Genomic DNA, 17300 nt, shown 5'->3' on the forward strand with positions numbered 1-17300 from the left:
CCACTTTTTTTGGAAACAGCCTCTGACACTCCACTTAGAAAGAGGAAATAGGCTAACAGAAACAGCATAAGAATATGTATTTTAAAAGAGTAACAGCCCAGTTCTAAGCACATAAAAAAGCCCCTGCTCCTCTAACAAAAGGCAACTTTCGAAGGAGACATTTGGCATTAACAATTCCAGGGAACGCCACAGCAAAGCTCTTTTCCAGACAGCAGGTATCCAGCAGCACTGACCAAAAATTATTCTGCAAGGTCCTATTGACCCTGGAGGATATGAGTCCTTGTTTTAACCCATTTTCAATGAATTTTTACCCATTATAACAGAAAGACAGGCTCCGGAAGGGAAGCTTGCACTCAAGCAGAGAGACCCAGGAAGCTGAATTGGTAACGCTGAAGTGTTTTCCTTACCTGCTCCCACTACAGCTAATTTTTCAGCATTTACCTTATAAGCAGAAGAACAAGATCAGGGTAAAGATACAGTCTCAGCTCTACTTCTTCTGACTGCTAGGGCCCAAGAAAAGCCAGCTGAGCTTTTCAACAGTCATGTGTTTACAGCTGCCTCACAGGACCTTGGTTTATAAGAGAAGCACAGCCTGAGGAGTAGAAAGGTGGGTGGATGCCTTGGGAGCTAATCATGCCCTCTCCTGTATGCTCATCAGGGTTAGTTATTTGTCAATGTAAATCACAAATCTTACTGGTCATGGGAACTAGGAGAGGGAAAAAAAAAGGTTAAAAAAAAAAAAAAAGGAAAAAGAAAAGTTTACGGGGACGGGGTTAAACTTTACGGAAATATTATCCTGATCTGATCTTAAGTGTCTTCACAGCTAAAGATATTTGCTGAAAGGACTCGAAACCCATCTGCACATCTCTGACTTCTGGGCCCCCTTCAGGGAAACACCCCTCAGAGAAGACCAGTTGTGTTTTGATTTTATGCTGGATAGCCTGGACTGGAACCAGCAACTGCAGCCTATTCCTACAGATGGCTGGGAGGGTGGAGAGACAGCCATAGCAATAAATCCCCTTGCAATGCGAAAGTACTGGGAAGATGCACAGTCCTTACACTGCTCCTTAGCTCTCTGTACAGGGGTGGACTAGAGACACCAAAGCCTTGGGGGCTGAGGGCCCATCTACACACTAGGAGACTGACCTACTGCTGATCACCACCAAGGCTTTTTTGAGGACCTGAAAACACCTGAATTAAGAGGTGAAGTTTGGGGGTGCAGGGATGTTTAAGAGTAACTGTTACGTGTGCAGTCATAAGCACCGGACTAGTTCCTTCAGGCAGATGGGAAATAATAAGACTTAACTTTGTGATGACGGCTGTACGGGTATTTTATGCCCTACACCTTCTACCATGATCTTGGTCCACCTCCACACTTCAGAGAACCTGCATAGGAGCTGTCAAGAGCCACCAAGCTTTGATCCACCTTAAAAGTGATAGTCTGGTGGACTGTGCTCCCAATTCATTTCTATGTATGTCTAAAACAAAACCTGCCTTATTATAGTAACTTTAAAACCCAAGGAAAGCTGAATCTGGTGAGGAAGGAGTGTGCGCTCCCTCTGCTGGCAGCTGATGAGCAGCTAAAGAAACCCGCTAAGCTAATGAGCTCAGCTCATCCACCCTCATCACCAGCCAAAACGCTGGCAGCAGGACAGACACGGGCAAAGAACAGCGACGCTGGCTCACAGCATTAAAATCGCAGTAAAGCACAGGGTAATGCTATGAAAGAAACATGAAGTTCAGGCGTAAAGAACTTCTCTGCATACTTTTAAAGCATCCAAAATCAGCAAGTAGCAAAATTTCTCTCAACTATTTTACTAAAATTTTGCACTGAATTACACTTAATTGCTCATTAAAACCTCCCCTTTGTCTGGGGAGTGCAGATCGTAGTGTCCCTCCAGAGTGCAGATCGTAGTGTCGTGTAGTATGCTGAGAACTGCCTTTTCCCGAGCTCCCTGAAATAAATATTTTATTGCCTGTGATTTAGTAGCAAGCTGTCAAGGTAATTCACATGATTTTGAAAAGCAGTTTTAACTCACTGTCTGAAATAATTTCTCAGAAGCTTCTAAAAAGATGCTTTTTCCCTAGCACGTACGTTCACTTATCATTTAGGGGAGTCTAAAAGTTCTGTGCATCACTTCAGTTAAACAACAAAATAAAATATCAAACCCCCAAGGAACACAGGTAGAATTGCGTGGACTTTGGTAAAAGTTCAGCGACTTTACAGACCTAACAGTAACAGTGTCCCTCTGAAGGAGGTTCCAGCTCAGCTTTAAGGTGCCCTGGTCAGCACATGATCTCTGTCCTGCCAGCTGCAATCCCACAGGTCCAGTGGAAGGATCCACAAGAATGATACTCTCTCCTGCAACCCTCGTGTTTACCACCAACCACTGTAAATCACAGTCTGTAATGACACAGATCTCCAGCAGGATACTCACTAATAGGTGCATGCAGTGCCACATGTTCTTGGTAGGGAGTGTAGTATTTGTACTGCTTGCCACAGAATTCACAGGTGTAATTGCCAGTTTCTGTGAAGATGAAACAAACGCAACGATCAGAAAGGAGTGCAGCGCCCTCACACAACCACTGACTTCCTGACTTTTTCAATAGAAACTGGCCAGCTGACAAAAACTAGAGCACACTCCTCCTGCACTTGGAACTTATCTGTCCTGTAACTCACACATTCTTTCCTCCACCAAAGGGAACAGTTTAAGCCAGAGTCCAGAGTGATGGACCATCCATAAAAAGTCCAGCAGAAGTGAACAAGCTACAGGAGATCATCGCAAAATTATGGCAAGTAAGTGTGCAAAACAAAGGAGACAATCCATTTCTGAAGTCTGTAGTACAGTCAACACAGTTTTGTCTCCTGGTTACACACAGTCTGTGATGTGGGGACAACAGGAACAGTCAAACTAGGAAACAAGTTCTCAAGTTTAAGTCTTAACTACAGAACTTTTGTATTTGGATTGTAGATTTCTCTTGCAGGAGGAGGGCCTTTTCTGCAATAACCATGCTAATTCCTGCTTTGTGGGTACTTGAAATAATGAAGCAGCATAACCACACACTGACACCTCCCCCTCCTGCCAGTGCTGGGAAGTACTGACTGACAGCAAGCTGCAAGCCAAAGGAAATCCCAGGGTTAAGCAACTGTTTCCAAAACGGAGATTCCAGAGAAATGCTTCGTCAAAGTCTGGTCCTCTCTTTGTTTCACTCTGATCTGTTTGATGAACCCACCAAAAAGGCAGTGAAAACAATCACCTGCAACATTGTCAAGACACCTTAAGACCCTCTCTAATCGCTGCCGGTAGTTTGCTCTTCTCCTGAACCTCTTTCTGCTTCTCTTTGCAGAGCTCTTGAGCAGAAAACATCACAAAGCTGCATTTCTTAGGGCCAGGGCTGTTGGTGTTTGGTGTTCATTTGAACCTAAATGTATCTTTCAGCCCCCTTAAAGGCCCAAACCCACTGTGTAACGCAGTGCTTTCTGGTTTTCTTAGAGGTACTCCAGCTAAGGCCAGATTTGAAACCCTTGTGCTCTCCCCTTTCACATTAGAAGCTGTGTAATAACTCATACTTGGACCAATCTTCTGGAACGGTTCCGGCTCCTCCTCCTTCACTTCATCTGCTGCTATGACGGCCTGGTCATAGGGGTCTGCAAGAGAACAGAACCAGCAAGAGAGCTGACAACACCCTCAGGATTTCCTTCTACAGCTGCATGGGCACTGAATGCTCCTGCATCTGTAACGACATTTCAATCTGTAACAAGGTTTCAAGACAGTAATTATAAACCCAATGACCCCTCTGTCTGACTTGCCCCTCCTCCTCCTCTGGTGTCCCAGGATTTCCCTCGCTTCCAGCCCAGTAACATGCCTTGCAGGTAAATAATGTTTAAAAAACACAGAGAAAGACTGAACAAACACATTGCAAAGCCTGATTCACATTTTCTGATCTCCTGCCAGTGCATCTCCTAGCTAATGATGTTACACTGTCTGCAAGTGGGCATGGTAATGCAGTCTGCAAGCAAGTCAGCTAACAAATACTGACCGGTGACTTTCTACCATCTAACAGCACAGCTAGCAACAAATCAGAACCCAACCCATTTTATAAAATAATTTAATTTATGCCTTGAACAATTCACTAAACCACCAAAGACATGAAACACCTGCTTCTTCGATTTTCAGGAGCCTGATCAATTGTATGTACAACAAAAGCCTGGTATCTACTAGGGCTGGGCATCAACCTACTGGCTGTAGACATTGGGGGAGGGAGAGAGGATGCTCCCTCTCCCACTCCAATCAGTGACAAACTCCCTTGACTCTTACAAGTGTAGAATCGGACCTGCTGTGTCTGAACCACTGACTGCTTGGAAAGGTTTGTGAAATGAAGCACACGAAGGATCTCAGCTTACCTGCCCGGTTTTCTGGGGCCCCTTCCACACTAAAAACTAACACAGAATAGAAGAAGGAGGGGAAGAAACAAAACAGAAATTAAATCCTCTTAAATGGCCTTGTTTTCCTCCTGTATTTCACACACCGCTTCAGCATATTTCAGCCCCACAGAATAAACCAGGCTTTGTGCCCCAGTCCCTCCTCTTCCCAGCAGCATCCACACAGGAACTACTGAAGTATGCCCAGCCCTAACGTACACAGATTCTCAAGGCCTTTGTTCTGACACCGACACAGCCCCACGTGAAGTTCAGATGCACAGCTGCCTCACACTTGTGTTTGCTAAAACACAATCAGCCCCTCGGAGGAACTGAGACAAACAGTGTCCCTGCAAGACACAAGTGGAAGCCGCTTCCAAAGCCCTCTCGTAACCCTAGGCAGAGCTCCCTGAACCATAGCTATGAAGACACATTTCTGACAGAAGCAGACACGTCCATCTCACAGTGACTTTCAGTCCCAGCATATCAAATATAATTTGATTTTGTCTCCCATGGGAGGAAGGGAGCTTGCAGTGGTGCACTGCAAAGGAACGCTGGCTGTTCTTGGAGCACATTCAGATGCCCACACATTCCAGTTAAAAACAGCAATTATTTTGGACACCACATACTGTGAAAAATCACTTGCTTTTCTGACACAGTCCAGCCATTCAAAACCTTCTGCTTTCCAAGCAGCCTCTTTCTAAAACTCTGCCAGGGCTCCCTCCTTGGCCAAATGAGGAGCAGTACCGACAGGCTTGCAGCGTACACAGTGAGGGTAGGGAGTAGCTGTGGGCTCTGGGTCAAGGACCTTTAGATGCCCAGTAAGTAGCAGGCAAGCCAAAGGGTCTGCTGTTGCTTCTATTTCCCCCAATGTAGAAAAAAGAACACTGCTTCTGAAGGAAGGTGTCTGCTCCTGTCCAAGTGTCACCAGCCTAGGCCACATCTACATTCACAGAGGAAAAATCGGCCTGTAAGGTCCACTGACAACGGCATTAGTTCACCACCACAGTGATTAATAAGAACGAAACAACATTTCTCAACTCTGAAATGAGGTTTCTCACAGAGGAGCATGCTGGGAACGAACCTCTGACGTCAGAAACCGAAAGGCAACAAACTCTTGCCCAGGAAGTAGTCAGACTGACAATTTACCTTGAGGCAGTTCTAGCATATCCATCCTAACCACGAACCTCAACACAACAGGAGTGCAAGGACCACGGGTCCCAGCAGAGGGTGTTATTCTGAAGCACGCAAAGAGAATCAAGCGCAGCAAACTTCTTCCTGCAGTGCCTGTGGACTGTGCCTCCACTGACAATGGCAAGCGAGCCATGCTGTGCAATGTCCTGTACGTCATGGGCCACACGGTCCTGCAGAACCACATTCTGCCTTCCCCAATGACTCCTCGTTCTAGTTTGGGTGTCTGAGTGTCAAAACAGTACTCACCATCCACGGCATGTAGGTCTCTGTGTTCTTGGAAGCAGCTATAGTATTTATATTTTTTCCCACAAATGTCACATGTGTACCTAAAATTGTCTGTAGGAAGAAGAAAACAGGCCACTTTAGAAACTGTGAGGTAAGGCAAGCACTCCAGCGAACGCTGCTCCCCCACGTGTTACACTCCTCCCACTTGCTCTGTCAAATCTCTAAGACACAAAACCCACTGCTTCACAATGTCCCCCGCGTGCCCCACGCTGTATGGCTCGGGGCATATTCTCATTTGTTATTTGCTATTCAGGCAGCTCTGCTCTCCAGCACAGCCTCCAGAAGACCTCACAGCAATGAAGACGCAGAGCAGCAGCCCCTGCTGAAATCTCCTTTGGAAGTTCAGGGTTACAGTACGCAAGTACTGGTCAGGGCAGGGACAAACCGGCAGAACTAAACACAGAGTCAACGTATGAGCTGTCAGAAGTTAAAGTTTTAATATGCCAACTACAACATGGAGGGACGTACCTACGCGCTCGTACCACAGGTGGTTCTCACCACTGCTGCTTACTGGTTACTAACTGCATCCAAGATCCAATATGGGCACGTTACAACAAACAAAAGAGAGCCAGCAATCCAGAACACGCAGGACACTGAGGTGCCCAATGGACAGGAGGACTGATGGAGCCTGGTTTCATCTATGTTTGTACCCTAGATCCCCTCCTTTCATCCCAGCAACCACAGGCCCCCTTCACCACGGCTGTGTGGGGAAGAAAGACAGATATCTGCAAAAAAGCTAAAGATGCTTTTGAATTTGTTTTGGTCTGACTGGGGACAATGCACGTCTTTGGCTCAGCTATCAGATCAACTTGGTGGCATTTTTCCGTCTTCTGATGTCTGACATACACCTCGGGGTACAGACTGACATCCACAAGTAGTGACCCCACTGCAACTCGCAGCACTGCACTCGTCAGCCGACCACAGTAGCCGAGGGGTTGTGTGCTACGAGCCCATGGCAAACAAAGTAAAACACACCGGCTTGTGCAGCCTCAAAGGACCTTGACATTAATGTGTTTTACTTCACAACAGGAGCGAGCTAGGCGTGTAGCCATCAGCTACCGCGGCTCCACAGACGAGCTGCCATTCACTAAGCCTCCCTGCAGTAGCTCCCTTGTTTGTATTCATGTATCCATATGATTAGCAAAGTTAAAGCCTCCTTTTTTTTACCTCCTCCATACCATGTTCAAACACACCAGAATATGCACATTAAGTAAGCTTTTATTTTACTTCTCAGTAATTTTATTTTTAAAACAGGTAAGTATTTTAAGCCAGTATGCACTGGTACAGTCTAATCGCTCACTTGGGTTCACTACCGCAGTCCATCAGCACATGGGGCTGCAACACTAAATGAAGACCCACCTTCTGCCCTTTATTCCGTTTGGCAGAATGAAAGCAGAAGCTATGGCGATCTATAAGAGAAAAATGCCAAATATAAAAGGTGTTAAGCAGCTGGGCACTGGAACTTCACCCCTGCTACCAAAAATATTTGTACCTGAATCAGCACAGCAACACTAAGCTGGATCTAAGGGATTTTTAACCGCCTAGGCTGAACAAGCGAGGCAGAGCCCAGGTGTATACACTGAGATGAAAAGGATTCACTGCTTCATACTGTGCACTGCTTAAGGAAGAGAAGAAGGAGCAAAACACAACTGCGAGAACATTCAAGTGATAAAAGCACTGGTGGGTCCCATTCAACTATGTTTCATTGTATGACCTTATGCAGTCTGATTCTGTGGCCATACAGTAGCACTGAGGGTCTCAGTCTACCCTGGACCCTTTCCAACAACAAAGAGTATCTAATGATTTCTAGTGAATATCTGTATAGCTGTTACAAAAAATGCAATTATTAACAGAGAAAATTCATGATGTGTATCAGTAATCAGCCCTACATCACTGGGCAGCCCCAAGACAAGAAACCAATCTCCTTTTTGAAGTGTAATGAGCCATTCAGTAGATGAACTGGGGACTAATTCTTCAGAGGGGTACCAACTACCAAGCGCTTTCAATACCTTCATTTGGAGGAAGAAAACTATTATGGCCCTAGTTTGTAAGAGAAGTGCTCAATAAATAAGGAGACTTGTCAGAACAGAATGAAACTAAATGCTAGAGGCACATCATTTCACAGACTCTAACAGGCATGGCTAGTTGTAGCCTCTGTAAGCTAGGAAAGATTGTGGGGATCTCGCCGTCAACAGCGGAGACTTGAGTGGCACACGCTGGGTACAACCACTTCCTTCATCAGACTGTGGGGAAAATGATAAAAAGTATAACAGTGCACCCCAAAAGGATAGGGTTTTGCTTGTTTTGTTAGGGGACTGTTTTCCCTAAGGAAGAATGACCTCCAGAGATTATAGTGAAACAAATCACTATGAGCAGGAAGAATTTGTTCCAACTGGTCTTGGTACTAATCTCTTCCTCCACTCTTTAAAGGAGATAACACCCAGCAAACGGTACTAAGTCTCAGAGGCGAGGAGGTTTACAGAGAATTCAGAAAGCAGCAAGAGACCACCAATGTGCAGCTTCACCCTCTCTGAACAACGGTCACTCTTCCAGGGCTGCGCCCTTCTTCCTTCCTTACCCGATGAAGATGTCTTTGCTGACAGCCAACAAATACTTCCAGTGCTGTTCCCAGCAGCGACAGCTTTCTTGGCAAGAAACTCACTGAGTAGAATTAGCCTCTGCGCTACCACTTTTCCTGCTCTGGGTTCTTACTGCTGCACCAAGGCAGACTCCAGCTGGGGCACCACACCCAATACACGCAGCAACAGAGCTTTCAGCAGGAAGAGCGGCCGGGGACTCCGAGCGCCCAGCTGCACTCACAAGCCCATCCTGAGACCCCCATCCCTAAAGCTCTGAAGAGACAGTACCAGACACGGCCAAACTAATGCTGCTTAAGCAAGTCTGTTCAGATTCAAGCTCTCCTATCCCGAGGTAGACCTTAACACAGTGCAGCTCCACCAAAAGCAAAACCACACCAACAGGCACTATAAGGACTTGAGGAAAAATACAGGGAAAGATACCAATTAGCCCACTAGCACAGTGGTTCAGTGCTGTCCCTTATTGGTATTCAGGCAACAGTCCTGCAGAACCCATCCTGGCTGCAAGCTGAGCAATCACCTTATTACACTGCTGCAAATGTGGAGTTTGAAAATGCTTAGAAGCCATCTAGTTAGAAACCACATTTCCAGCAAATACCATTCCTCTTTCAGGCTCTTGAGTCTTTCCAAGGGGAGCAGTGATTCCAGAAAGGCAGTCTAAGGAGGAATGGTCTTATATACTCAGTCAGCCCACATTTAATCTTGTGAAATACACACACCAAAATACAGCATCACATCTTACCAGAAAAAAACGTAAACGACCGCCTTGATACAAGGCAGTTCCTCAGATACAAAGGACCGACGTACTGAGATGACGCGAACAGGCAGGTTTTTTGAGTACCCCAAGAAACAACTCCATAGGACCTGAGAGCATTTTTGACCACTGCTGGCAAGTGCACTTCCAGTGAAAGCCAGGGCATGTGCTGCTCTTTTCTGCCCATCTCCAGGGCTGCTGCCGCCTGGCTCCTGTCGTGCGGGCTGCGTTCAGCAATGACTCGTAGCTGCTGAAATACCCTGCTCTAGGGATGATCAGCCAGGTCCTCTTTCTTCCCAGATGTTGCACTAAATATTTTGTGATTTTTTTGTTGTTGTTTTGCTTCAAATATTCAGCAGAGAAGCAAGCATCCATTTAATTTTGGCAGGGAAGAAGGAAGGCAGAGAACACGTGCCCAACAGTGGCAAGCAGAACAAGTGGCTTCTTCCTTAGGGCACTTGGCCCAGGGCCTCAGTGGATTTTGCTCTAGAAACCCAGGAAGGGAACGACAGCAATCAGAAATTCGTTGAAAGGTCAGGACTTCTGTATCACAAGCTAAAAATACATATCACTTAACCCACTCTTCTAAGTGCAGGAATCTGAGACCACAAAAACTGCGTACAAACTAGTTTCCACTGGGCTCAAAGAGCTCATCACAGAAACCCAGGCTGGAAATAGTTACATACATCATCCAGATGACACCCCTGCAACATCCCATTAAGGGTCCAGAATGACGGGAGCTCCACACAGCAGGCTGCAGGGGCTTCTTAAGGACTTCTCCGAGGTAAAGAACAATTTTCACCTGCCCCAGAATTCATACTGACCTTTCAAATGGGAGAAGCCACAAAAGCTACTTGACAGAGGACCTCACGGCAACTAGGCACTTGGCAGATACTCTTGAAGCCCAAGTGATCCTACTCTTATAGAGCACTGCAGAAATAGCTGTCCAGTAGGGACAGCCTCCAAATGTGGAAGGGCAAAACTGCTGAATGTCAATGGACCGCAACAGCCTGCTGAATTATTCTAAAATCCAGCAGTGTTCCAAGTCCCAGTCAGGAAAAAAGCAGCAAAATTACAAAAGAAGAGACAGCACTACTTGCCCTGCTCCATGGCCAGGGTGGCACCTTTACACCAGAAGGTTTCAGAACGGCAAAGGAAGCAGCAAACTCCAGGAACTCCATATTCCTGGTTCACGTTGGGAAATAAGGTTTCCAAACAGTTCATAGAGTCCAGCAGCACCTCTGAAAGGAGAGGGGGGCTGGATTTCTTACAGTTAAGCCCGCTGCAATACATTTATCTGTCACCTCTCTATTTGAGGTTGTGCTGTTTCTCCCCCAAGATAGGCTGAGTGAGACTTATGTGACAATGAAGTATTGGCGTTGTCCCTCCAGCCACGGCCAGTGGATCAGGACAGTCCATGAGATGTTCTGATGCTGTTTCACATTCCTTAACCGCTTCCTGAAAATCTGCTGGCAGATGCTGGACTCCTTACGAGTCCTGCTGGTGATAAACACAGAGGGCTGGAGCTGGTGAACGGCTGTCTAGCAGCACCTGAAAAAAGCATCACTTTTCCTGGGATGTCTGCCTCACTGGAAGGAACACTCTTCACTAAGAGCCAAAGCCACCATAACTAAACCACCTGACGCAAAGGAACAGGAAAGGCTGGCATTTTCTGAGGTATGTGCTGCATGCTTGCCATTGGGAAACACCTTTCCAAGCTGTGTCCAGAGCACAGACTACCCGCACAGCCTCCCCACAAGAAGATCCAGAGTGCAGCTACTGCTTCCTTACAACACAGCAGGGAGAAAAAATGTCTAGGACCCTCACTTGTTTCTGTGGATTCCACCCAGGGCAGCACAAAGACAGCTCTGGAGAGAGGCTTCTTCTCCCTTTCCGCAGCCAGAGGGGCACCTAGATGGAAAGGAACACATTTATGGCTTCCTAAACTAGCAGGATATTCCCCGCGCAGGTTCGCACCCGATTCCTTTGACCTAACCCTTCGGCATCTTTAGGGGCTTCCTTCTAGATGCTGGACTGGCAGCAGGGAGAAGTAGAATGCAAGCTGGCAGGCACAGAGCTTACTGCTTGCAGACCTCCATCTACTCCTCACTCAAACCGTGTTCTTGCACAGAAGTTACGAGCTTTACAACTGCATTTTACAGTCAAGCAGATAGTTGCCAGTAAAATCAGATGCAATCTACATCAGAGCTCAACTTGAAGGTGTCTAATGGCAAAATTCCTTGAAAAGGGAGCAGGACTGAGCCCAATGTCAGCAGCAAACCCATAAGAGGATTAAAGTATCCACAGTTACATTAGTTAAGTATTAAATAATAATAAAATCCAGAAATTTGGAAAGGACAGAAACCCTCACACACAAAGGCACAAGCCAGCTCCTAAGTGGGGGTTAGGAAAAAACTTTCCTTGTGGGCAAACCATTCCAGGATCACTCATTTCATGATCATTTACTTCTTTCCCACAAACATTTGGCCTTTGTCAGGAACACAGGAGACATCTACACATACACTGGCTTAACCTAGCACGGTGCTTCCCAGGCTCCGCAAAGGGGGGTCCTCAGGCTGCAAACGACCAAGCCAAGAAAAAGGTAATCCCAAAGCCTCCCACAGAGGGGACAAACCCCTTGAAATTACCAAATAACTGTGCAAGACGTTAGCTCACCTTCAAGCTGGAAAGGGGCTAAATGACACATGAGAGGGCTGGAGCCACCGATTTGTGCTCGGTTTCTCGCTGAAGCATTTCAGAGCTTAGTCCCAGCTCCTAAGAAGAGCTGTTGCAGATGTATTCAGTAGCTACAAGACTGACTTCACCTTACAGTATTTTTTAAGCTGCTTTCACGTAGGTGGCCAGTGAATTCTATGAATTCTGTGACACTTTATCCAAGCCACGTGTCAGCTGAATGTATTAGCACGAGGGAGATTTAAATGCAGGCCATCCAGGGCTCTATGTAATCCCTCCAGTTCGGAAACTTGATGCCAGACTAGCAGGAAATTCCATCCAGAGGGGAAAATCCTGAATTAATTTCTGAAGGACAGCCCCCTTGTTCGTAATAGTCTGATAGTCATGTACTGTAATTTTTTTTTAAAGAATTTGGGGAAAAGGTGTTCTGGGTACTACTCACTGGATGTTGAGAGAGAAAAGACTTCCCAGGCATTCTCAGGATCTTACACATCAATGAATTTCCTTCTCCCAGAGTTAAAAGTACGTCAAAGTTGGATACAAACAGACAGCAAATATCAACAATTTAATGTGACAATATGACGGCTTTTTATGATTACCCCCAACATCAGCATATGAACCAGGATATTCAGACTCCCTGACAAAATTCAGACACACCGGACAACATAATTAATCCCAGTAGATCTAGTTTCAAACTTCTTCATTCCAGCGTCACTTCAGGGCAGTGCTGGATTCTTTTTTATTCAAATTGTAACTAAGCGTAAGATAAAGAATGTTGAAGAGAGTGTGTGAAGGTGCTACTACCAGCAATTTGACAATGAACAGCCTCAATCTTGCATAATTAAAAAAACCAGGTGTACTTGTACATACCTAACTTTTTAATGCAGGAATATTTATCTTTTTTATCAATAAGGATGCTGAATCTCCATCTTAAGTGAAAAACTCAATTCGGCCCACATTGTGGAGTTATGCACAACACACAATAAAGGCCATTTCTTTTTAACCTCCTTTTGGAATCAAAATGGTTTGTCTGGGAACACACTACTTAGCTACTTCACAACTGGTCAGATTAAATGATGTAGCACTGGGAGTTTCATAAAGGAAAAGAAACCTCATCTTGACTTTTTCCTACTCATTTTTGCGTGACTGTAAATTTTGTTCTTACTGTGATTTCCAGGTGGGAATTCACACGGAGTATCACTGCCGAGTTTCCAAAGTGGTAAAGGGAAAGTGATACTTAAATGATTGAGCAGCACTGAAGAAGAGATCCTGGCTCCATAAAGAACAAAATCAAATTAAAATAAGCTAGGAAGGATGCAATCACCCAAGATAATCAAGAACTCTAACGTTTTTGCTCAGATTGAAAGGAAGAGGTCTTAAAAAGGTAATCCTTGTGTTGCTTTGCCTTTCCTAGTTATGGACACCCTCATGAGTGAAAATACCGAGAACTTAAATACTTAAAGTGGTTTGGTTTTTTGTGTGCTACTCAGGTCCAACAAGCCAACAAGCAGCTCACAGGCTGAAAGAAGAATTTGGAATAATTAACGGCACTGCTGTTTGTACACCTTTTCTGTTGCCAAATTTCAACCCATGTTGGAAGATGGAAAGAGTATCCCTTCTTAAGGAACGGTGGAGCTATGTATTTCTGTCTTCAACAAAGCTCTCCTGGCATTTTCAGGACAAACTGATAGACGATCAGAACAGTCTGGGATCAGTAAAATTCTCATCCTTTTTTATTAGAATAAATATATTTCTCCATCAATTTTGCCGCCAAGGAACTCTGTAAGACATTTGTTGCAAAGTATTAACATTCGAATTTCTGTAAACATAGTCTATTTAGTCAGTATCTGAGAAAGGGGCAGAAATTTAATTTTTATGGGTATATTAGCAATTTTCTGTGTAAGATCATGTGAAGATCACGGATTTACACAAAACCTGAAAGCCTCCTTTTCTAAAACCTTAGATTGAAACTACACACAGAGAAACTGGTCCTCTCTAGAGCTGGGGAACTGCAGGACTTGCATGAACATCAAAACCTCCAGCATGACTGCATGGGTGTCGTGCTCCTGAGCACACCTTACGTGGTTATAAGGCAAGACACCCAAGAGGATACCCAAAGTGAGAATATCCAAAAAGAACCCTTAGCATAACAGGCATGCTCAGAAGAGCAACTTCAAATTTACCCTACTAAAAAACAGCTCCAGGAACTGTTACCTATTTCACCCAGCCTCAAAAAAGACCTTGGTGCTGTAATGGGAAGGCACTGGGTCAGAACTAGCAAAGCAGCAGAGAAAGGCAAAGGGAAGGGGATCTCCCACGTTACTGAAAACCTGAGAAACTGCAGTGACAAACTCTCTCTCATTCCAGTCCTGCAACATACGCAGAGAAGGAGACTGTAAGAGCAAGACAGGAGCAACCTGCCTTAAGGTGCAATGGACAGCACTGCACCTTGCCAAAAGAATCTTGTTCCAGGGCAGAATGAATGATCCCAGCCCCAGGGCTGCAAAGAAATACGCTTTTGTGAAAAGTAGCAACTACAGCACTGAAGGAACGTGTCTCAGGCCTTAAGGCCAAAATTTCTTCACACTGTATATCTCAGAACTAAGTTCCTTACTATTTTATTAACTTCCTCCTCCTGCGCTGCAACTTCTCATTCTTGGTCTCAGCCCGTTGGTCATTTACATTCGAAGGTGAACTATTCATCTACTTGTTAGGCAAATGGGAATCTAAAGAGACTTTACCTACTTAAAATGCAAACACATTAGAAAAATAAAATCCATTTTCATAGCTCTCCCCAAGGAGCGGAAGAATTGTTAAGTAAGAACATTGGAAAAATTAATCACAAGGTTGTAAATGACTAACCGTTCACTTTGGCATGTGCACGTGGGTGTGCACGCACACACACATCATTTGCATTACGCTTTTAATTGTGTAAGGCATTAGGAAGTTTTACCAAGCACAACAGTGGAACTTCCCATTTTTTGCTCTGGTACCCCCAAAAAGTAAAAGGAAATCAAAAGCTGAAATTTACTTTAAGGAAACAGTAAGGTTGCAAATCTGAGTATTTAAAGTTAATCAAGAAACGGAGATGCCAAAGGTTCTTCCTTAACCTTTAAATTAACACCAGCAAACCACTCAGGTATCTTTCCATCACTAGTCAGAACATTAAAATCCCCATACCCTGTATGCGTAAAGCCTGGGCAAGAAAACCTTCATTTTGAATATATTAATTTCATGGTTTAAATTCACAACCCTCAAAATGTTTTTGCACACGCAAGGCATTAGCACTCTGCCTCCACAGTTAACGTCTGCGAGGCACACAGCCCACATCCTTGCTTCTAACCTTTCACTGCTTTTTCAAATAAATTCCCTCTTAGGCTGAACTTTCTCATGCTTAGTCAGAGCCCGAAGGGAAATACGTTTTTAAAAGATCAGGCCAATCATTTTTTATTTATGGGGTTGTGAAATATTTACTATGTATTCCATTTTGGAAAAAAAAAAATCTGCAATCTTCTTTCTTTGTAACTAAATAATGTCACACAGTGGAGACACACACTCCTCATGGATGCTGTCCCGTACGCAGATGACAGGTTTGGATGCATTTGGCTAAGAAACTGCAAAGAAAAAGATGCTGTTTGCAGCCTACAACATCCTCAGATCCAGATGAAAGGCAGTGTGTGTCACCCCCCACCGAATGTCCTGTCTTAGCCCAGCACCCCAGCACCACCTAGCACACACTAAGCAAGTATGACGCTACTATGAATGAGGAAGGAGAAAATAAAGTCCACAGACGACAGCAGAGCTATACTTCATTTCAGAAGACACGCCTCCTGACCCACCATCAGTCTGATGAGAATTACAGACAGCTACCAGGAGCTGGGATATAATCACAAACTGAAACATATCTCGCATTGAGGCACAAATGCTTTGCTACATCTAGGTACTTGATAAGAGGGACTGAAGAGAAATGACAAAGAGAAATGGCAAAGAGAAATGACGCAGACAGCATAAGGCACCCACTAAAAACTGCCACAATGTGGAAGCTTCAGCATGAGGGAGCTGAACAGACTGGCAATGTCCCCAGCAGCCAGCTCCACCGTACCAAGCCATGTGCCTCTCTCCAGGCTATGGCAAAGCCAAGCTTGGAGACAGCTCTGAACCAAAAGATACTGGGTTGTCCTGCCTGCTTCGTCATGTACATGGCTGGGACTGGAGTACCTCCTCTGCAGATCATTTTGGTACCTCTTGTATTATACAGATATCTGTCCTTAAAGGCAGTTATTTCTAACTCTGTGACACTGCAGCAGACACTGTGCATCCCTGTCTTCCTTGGTATTAGCTCTTACATGACAACGCACAAGGAAAACGTGCCGACTGGCTTTTCCTTCCCTAGATTGCACTGGTAGAACTGGTAGTCTTGGAAATGAAACGCTTCTCAGCATTATAGAACTGGAGCTTGCAATAGGACTGTCTGTACTACAGCAGTCTGTCACTTGAGAGGAGTGGACGGTGTAGTCTATCCATTTCTCAGACCCTTCTTGAGGGCCAGTTACGAGCTGGAGAGGATGCTAAAGACTGGACTGTAGCAAAAGAGTTCAAGAACTCTTTGTATCACCAGCTGCGCCCTGTCTCCCCTGAAAGACATATCTGTGTTCTTCTCTCTGCAGGACACCAGTATCTGTGTGAACCTTCAATTTCACAAACTTTGAACCCCCAAGGCAGTAACACAACTCACTTCAATAGGGAAAGCAATGCATAATACATTAAAAAGTTGCTATAAACGGGGAAGGGTGATTGAGTCTTCAGTTTAACTGCAGCAAAGAGCAGCTAAGATTGCCTACTGGCCAAAAGGCCCACCCGGGGCTAGCATGGAAAGCACTGGGAAATGCCTCACATCTGAGAGGAACTGTCTGCACAGCAAATTTCTGAAGAACACATCAGAAAAACAACCTTGAGGATGTTCTATCTATGAAGCAATGAAACTTTCTGGAGCCCAAACCTACCTGTAAAATTCTTGCAAGCCCACAGCTATCAATACCAGACCAAACTTTTTCAGTGACAATCACCAATTGCATCTAGTCATTTTTACCCTGCCTTTGTGCAAGGGGAAGGAGGTCTCTTGAGATGACTAGAAGGAAAAGTGCATTCAAATGCGAGCTCAGAGTCATGAACTCTAGTTCCAGAAGCAATGAGCAGCTACTCCTAACGAAGACACTCACTGCCCTCCCATACCGTCTGATGAATGCCAGCTAACTCGGTGCCTTGCAGCAGCAGGCTACGAGCTGGTCTCTTGCACAGGCTTTCCAGCGCTTCTCACAGCAGGGTCCTCCTCCAGGAAGACCCATTCCTGACTCCA

General features: G+C 45.1%; 1 protein-coding gene across 1 annotated transcript in view; it reads right to left on the reverse strand.

Annotated features, from left to right (window-relative positions):
- Positions 1-17300, reverse strand: part of ZNF618 (zinc finger protein 618) — a 78461-nt gene that overhangs the window by 32660 nt on the left and 28501 nt on the right. Inside the window, exons 8-12 of the mRNA XM_086475920.1 lie at positions 11078-11161; positions 5861-5950; positions 4406-4441; positions 3572-3649; positions 2439-2528 (exon numbers count right to left, since the gene is read on the reverse strand). Coding sequence (XP_086332046.1) covers positions 2439-2528; positions 3572-3649; positions 4406-4441; positions 5861-5950; positions 11078-11161 — 378 coding nt within the window. The remainder of the gene's footprint in view (positions 1-2438; positions 2529-3571; positions 3650-4405; positions 4442-5860; positions 5951-11077; positions 11162-17300) is intronic.

Source organism: Leptosomus discolor, chromosome 19 (genome assembly GCF_034619465.1).
Source record: "Leptosomus discolor isolate bLepDis1 chromosome 19, bLepDis1.hap2, whole genome shotgun sequence".
NCBI lineage: Eukaryota > Metazoa > Chordata > Aves > Leptosomiformes > Leptosomidae > Leptosomus > Leptosomus discolor.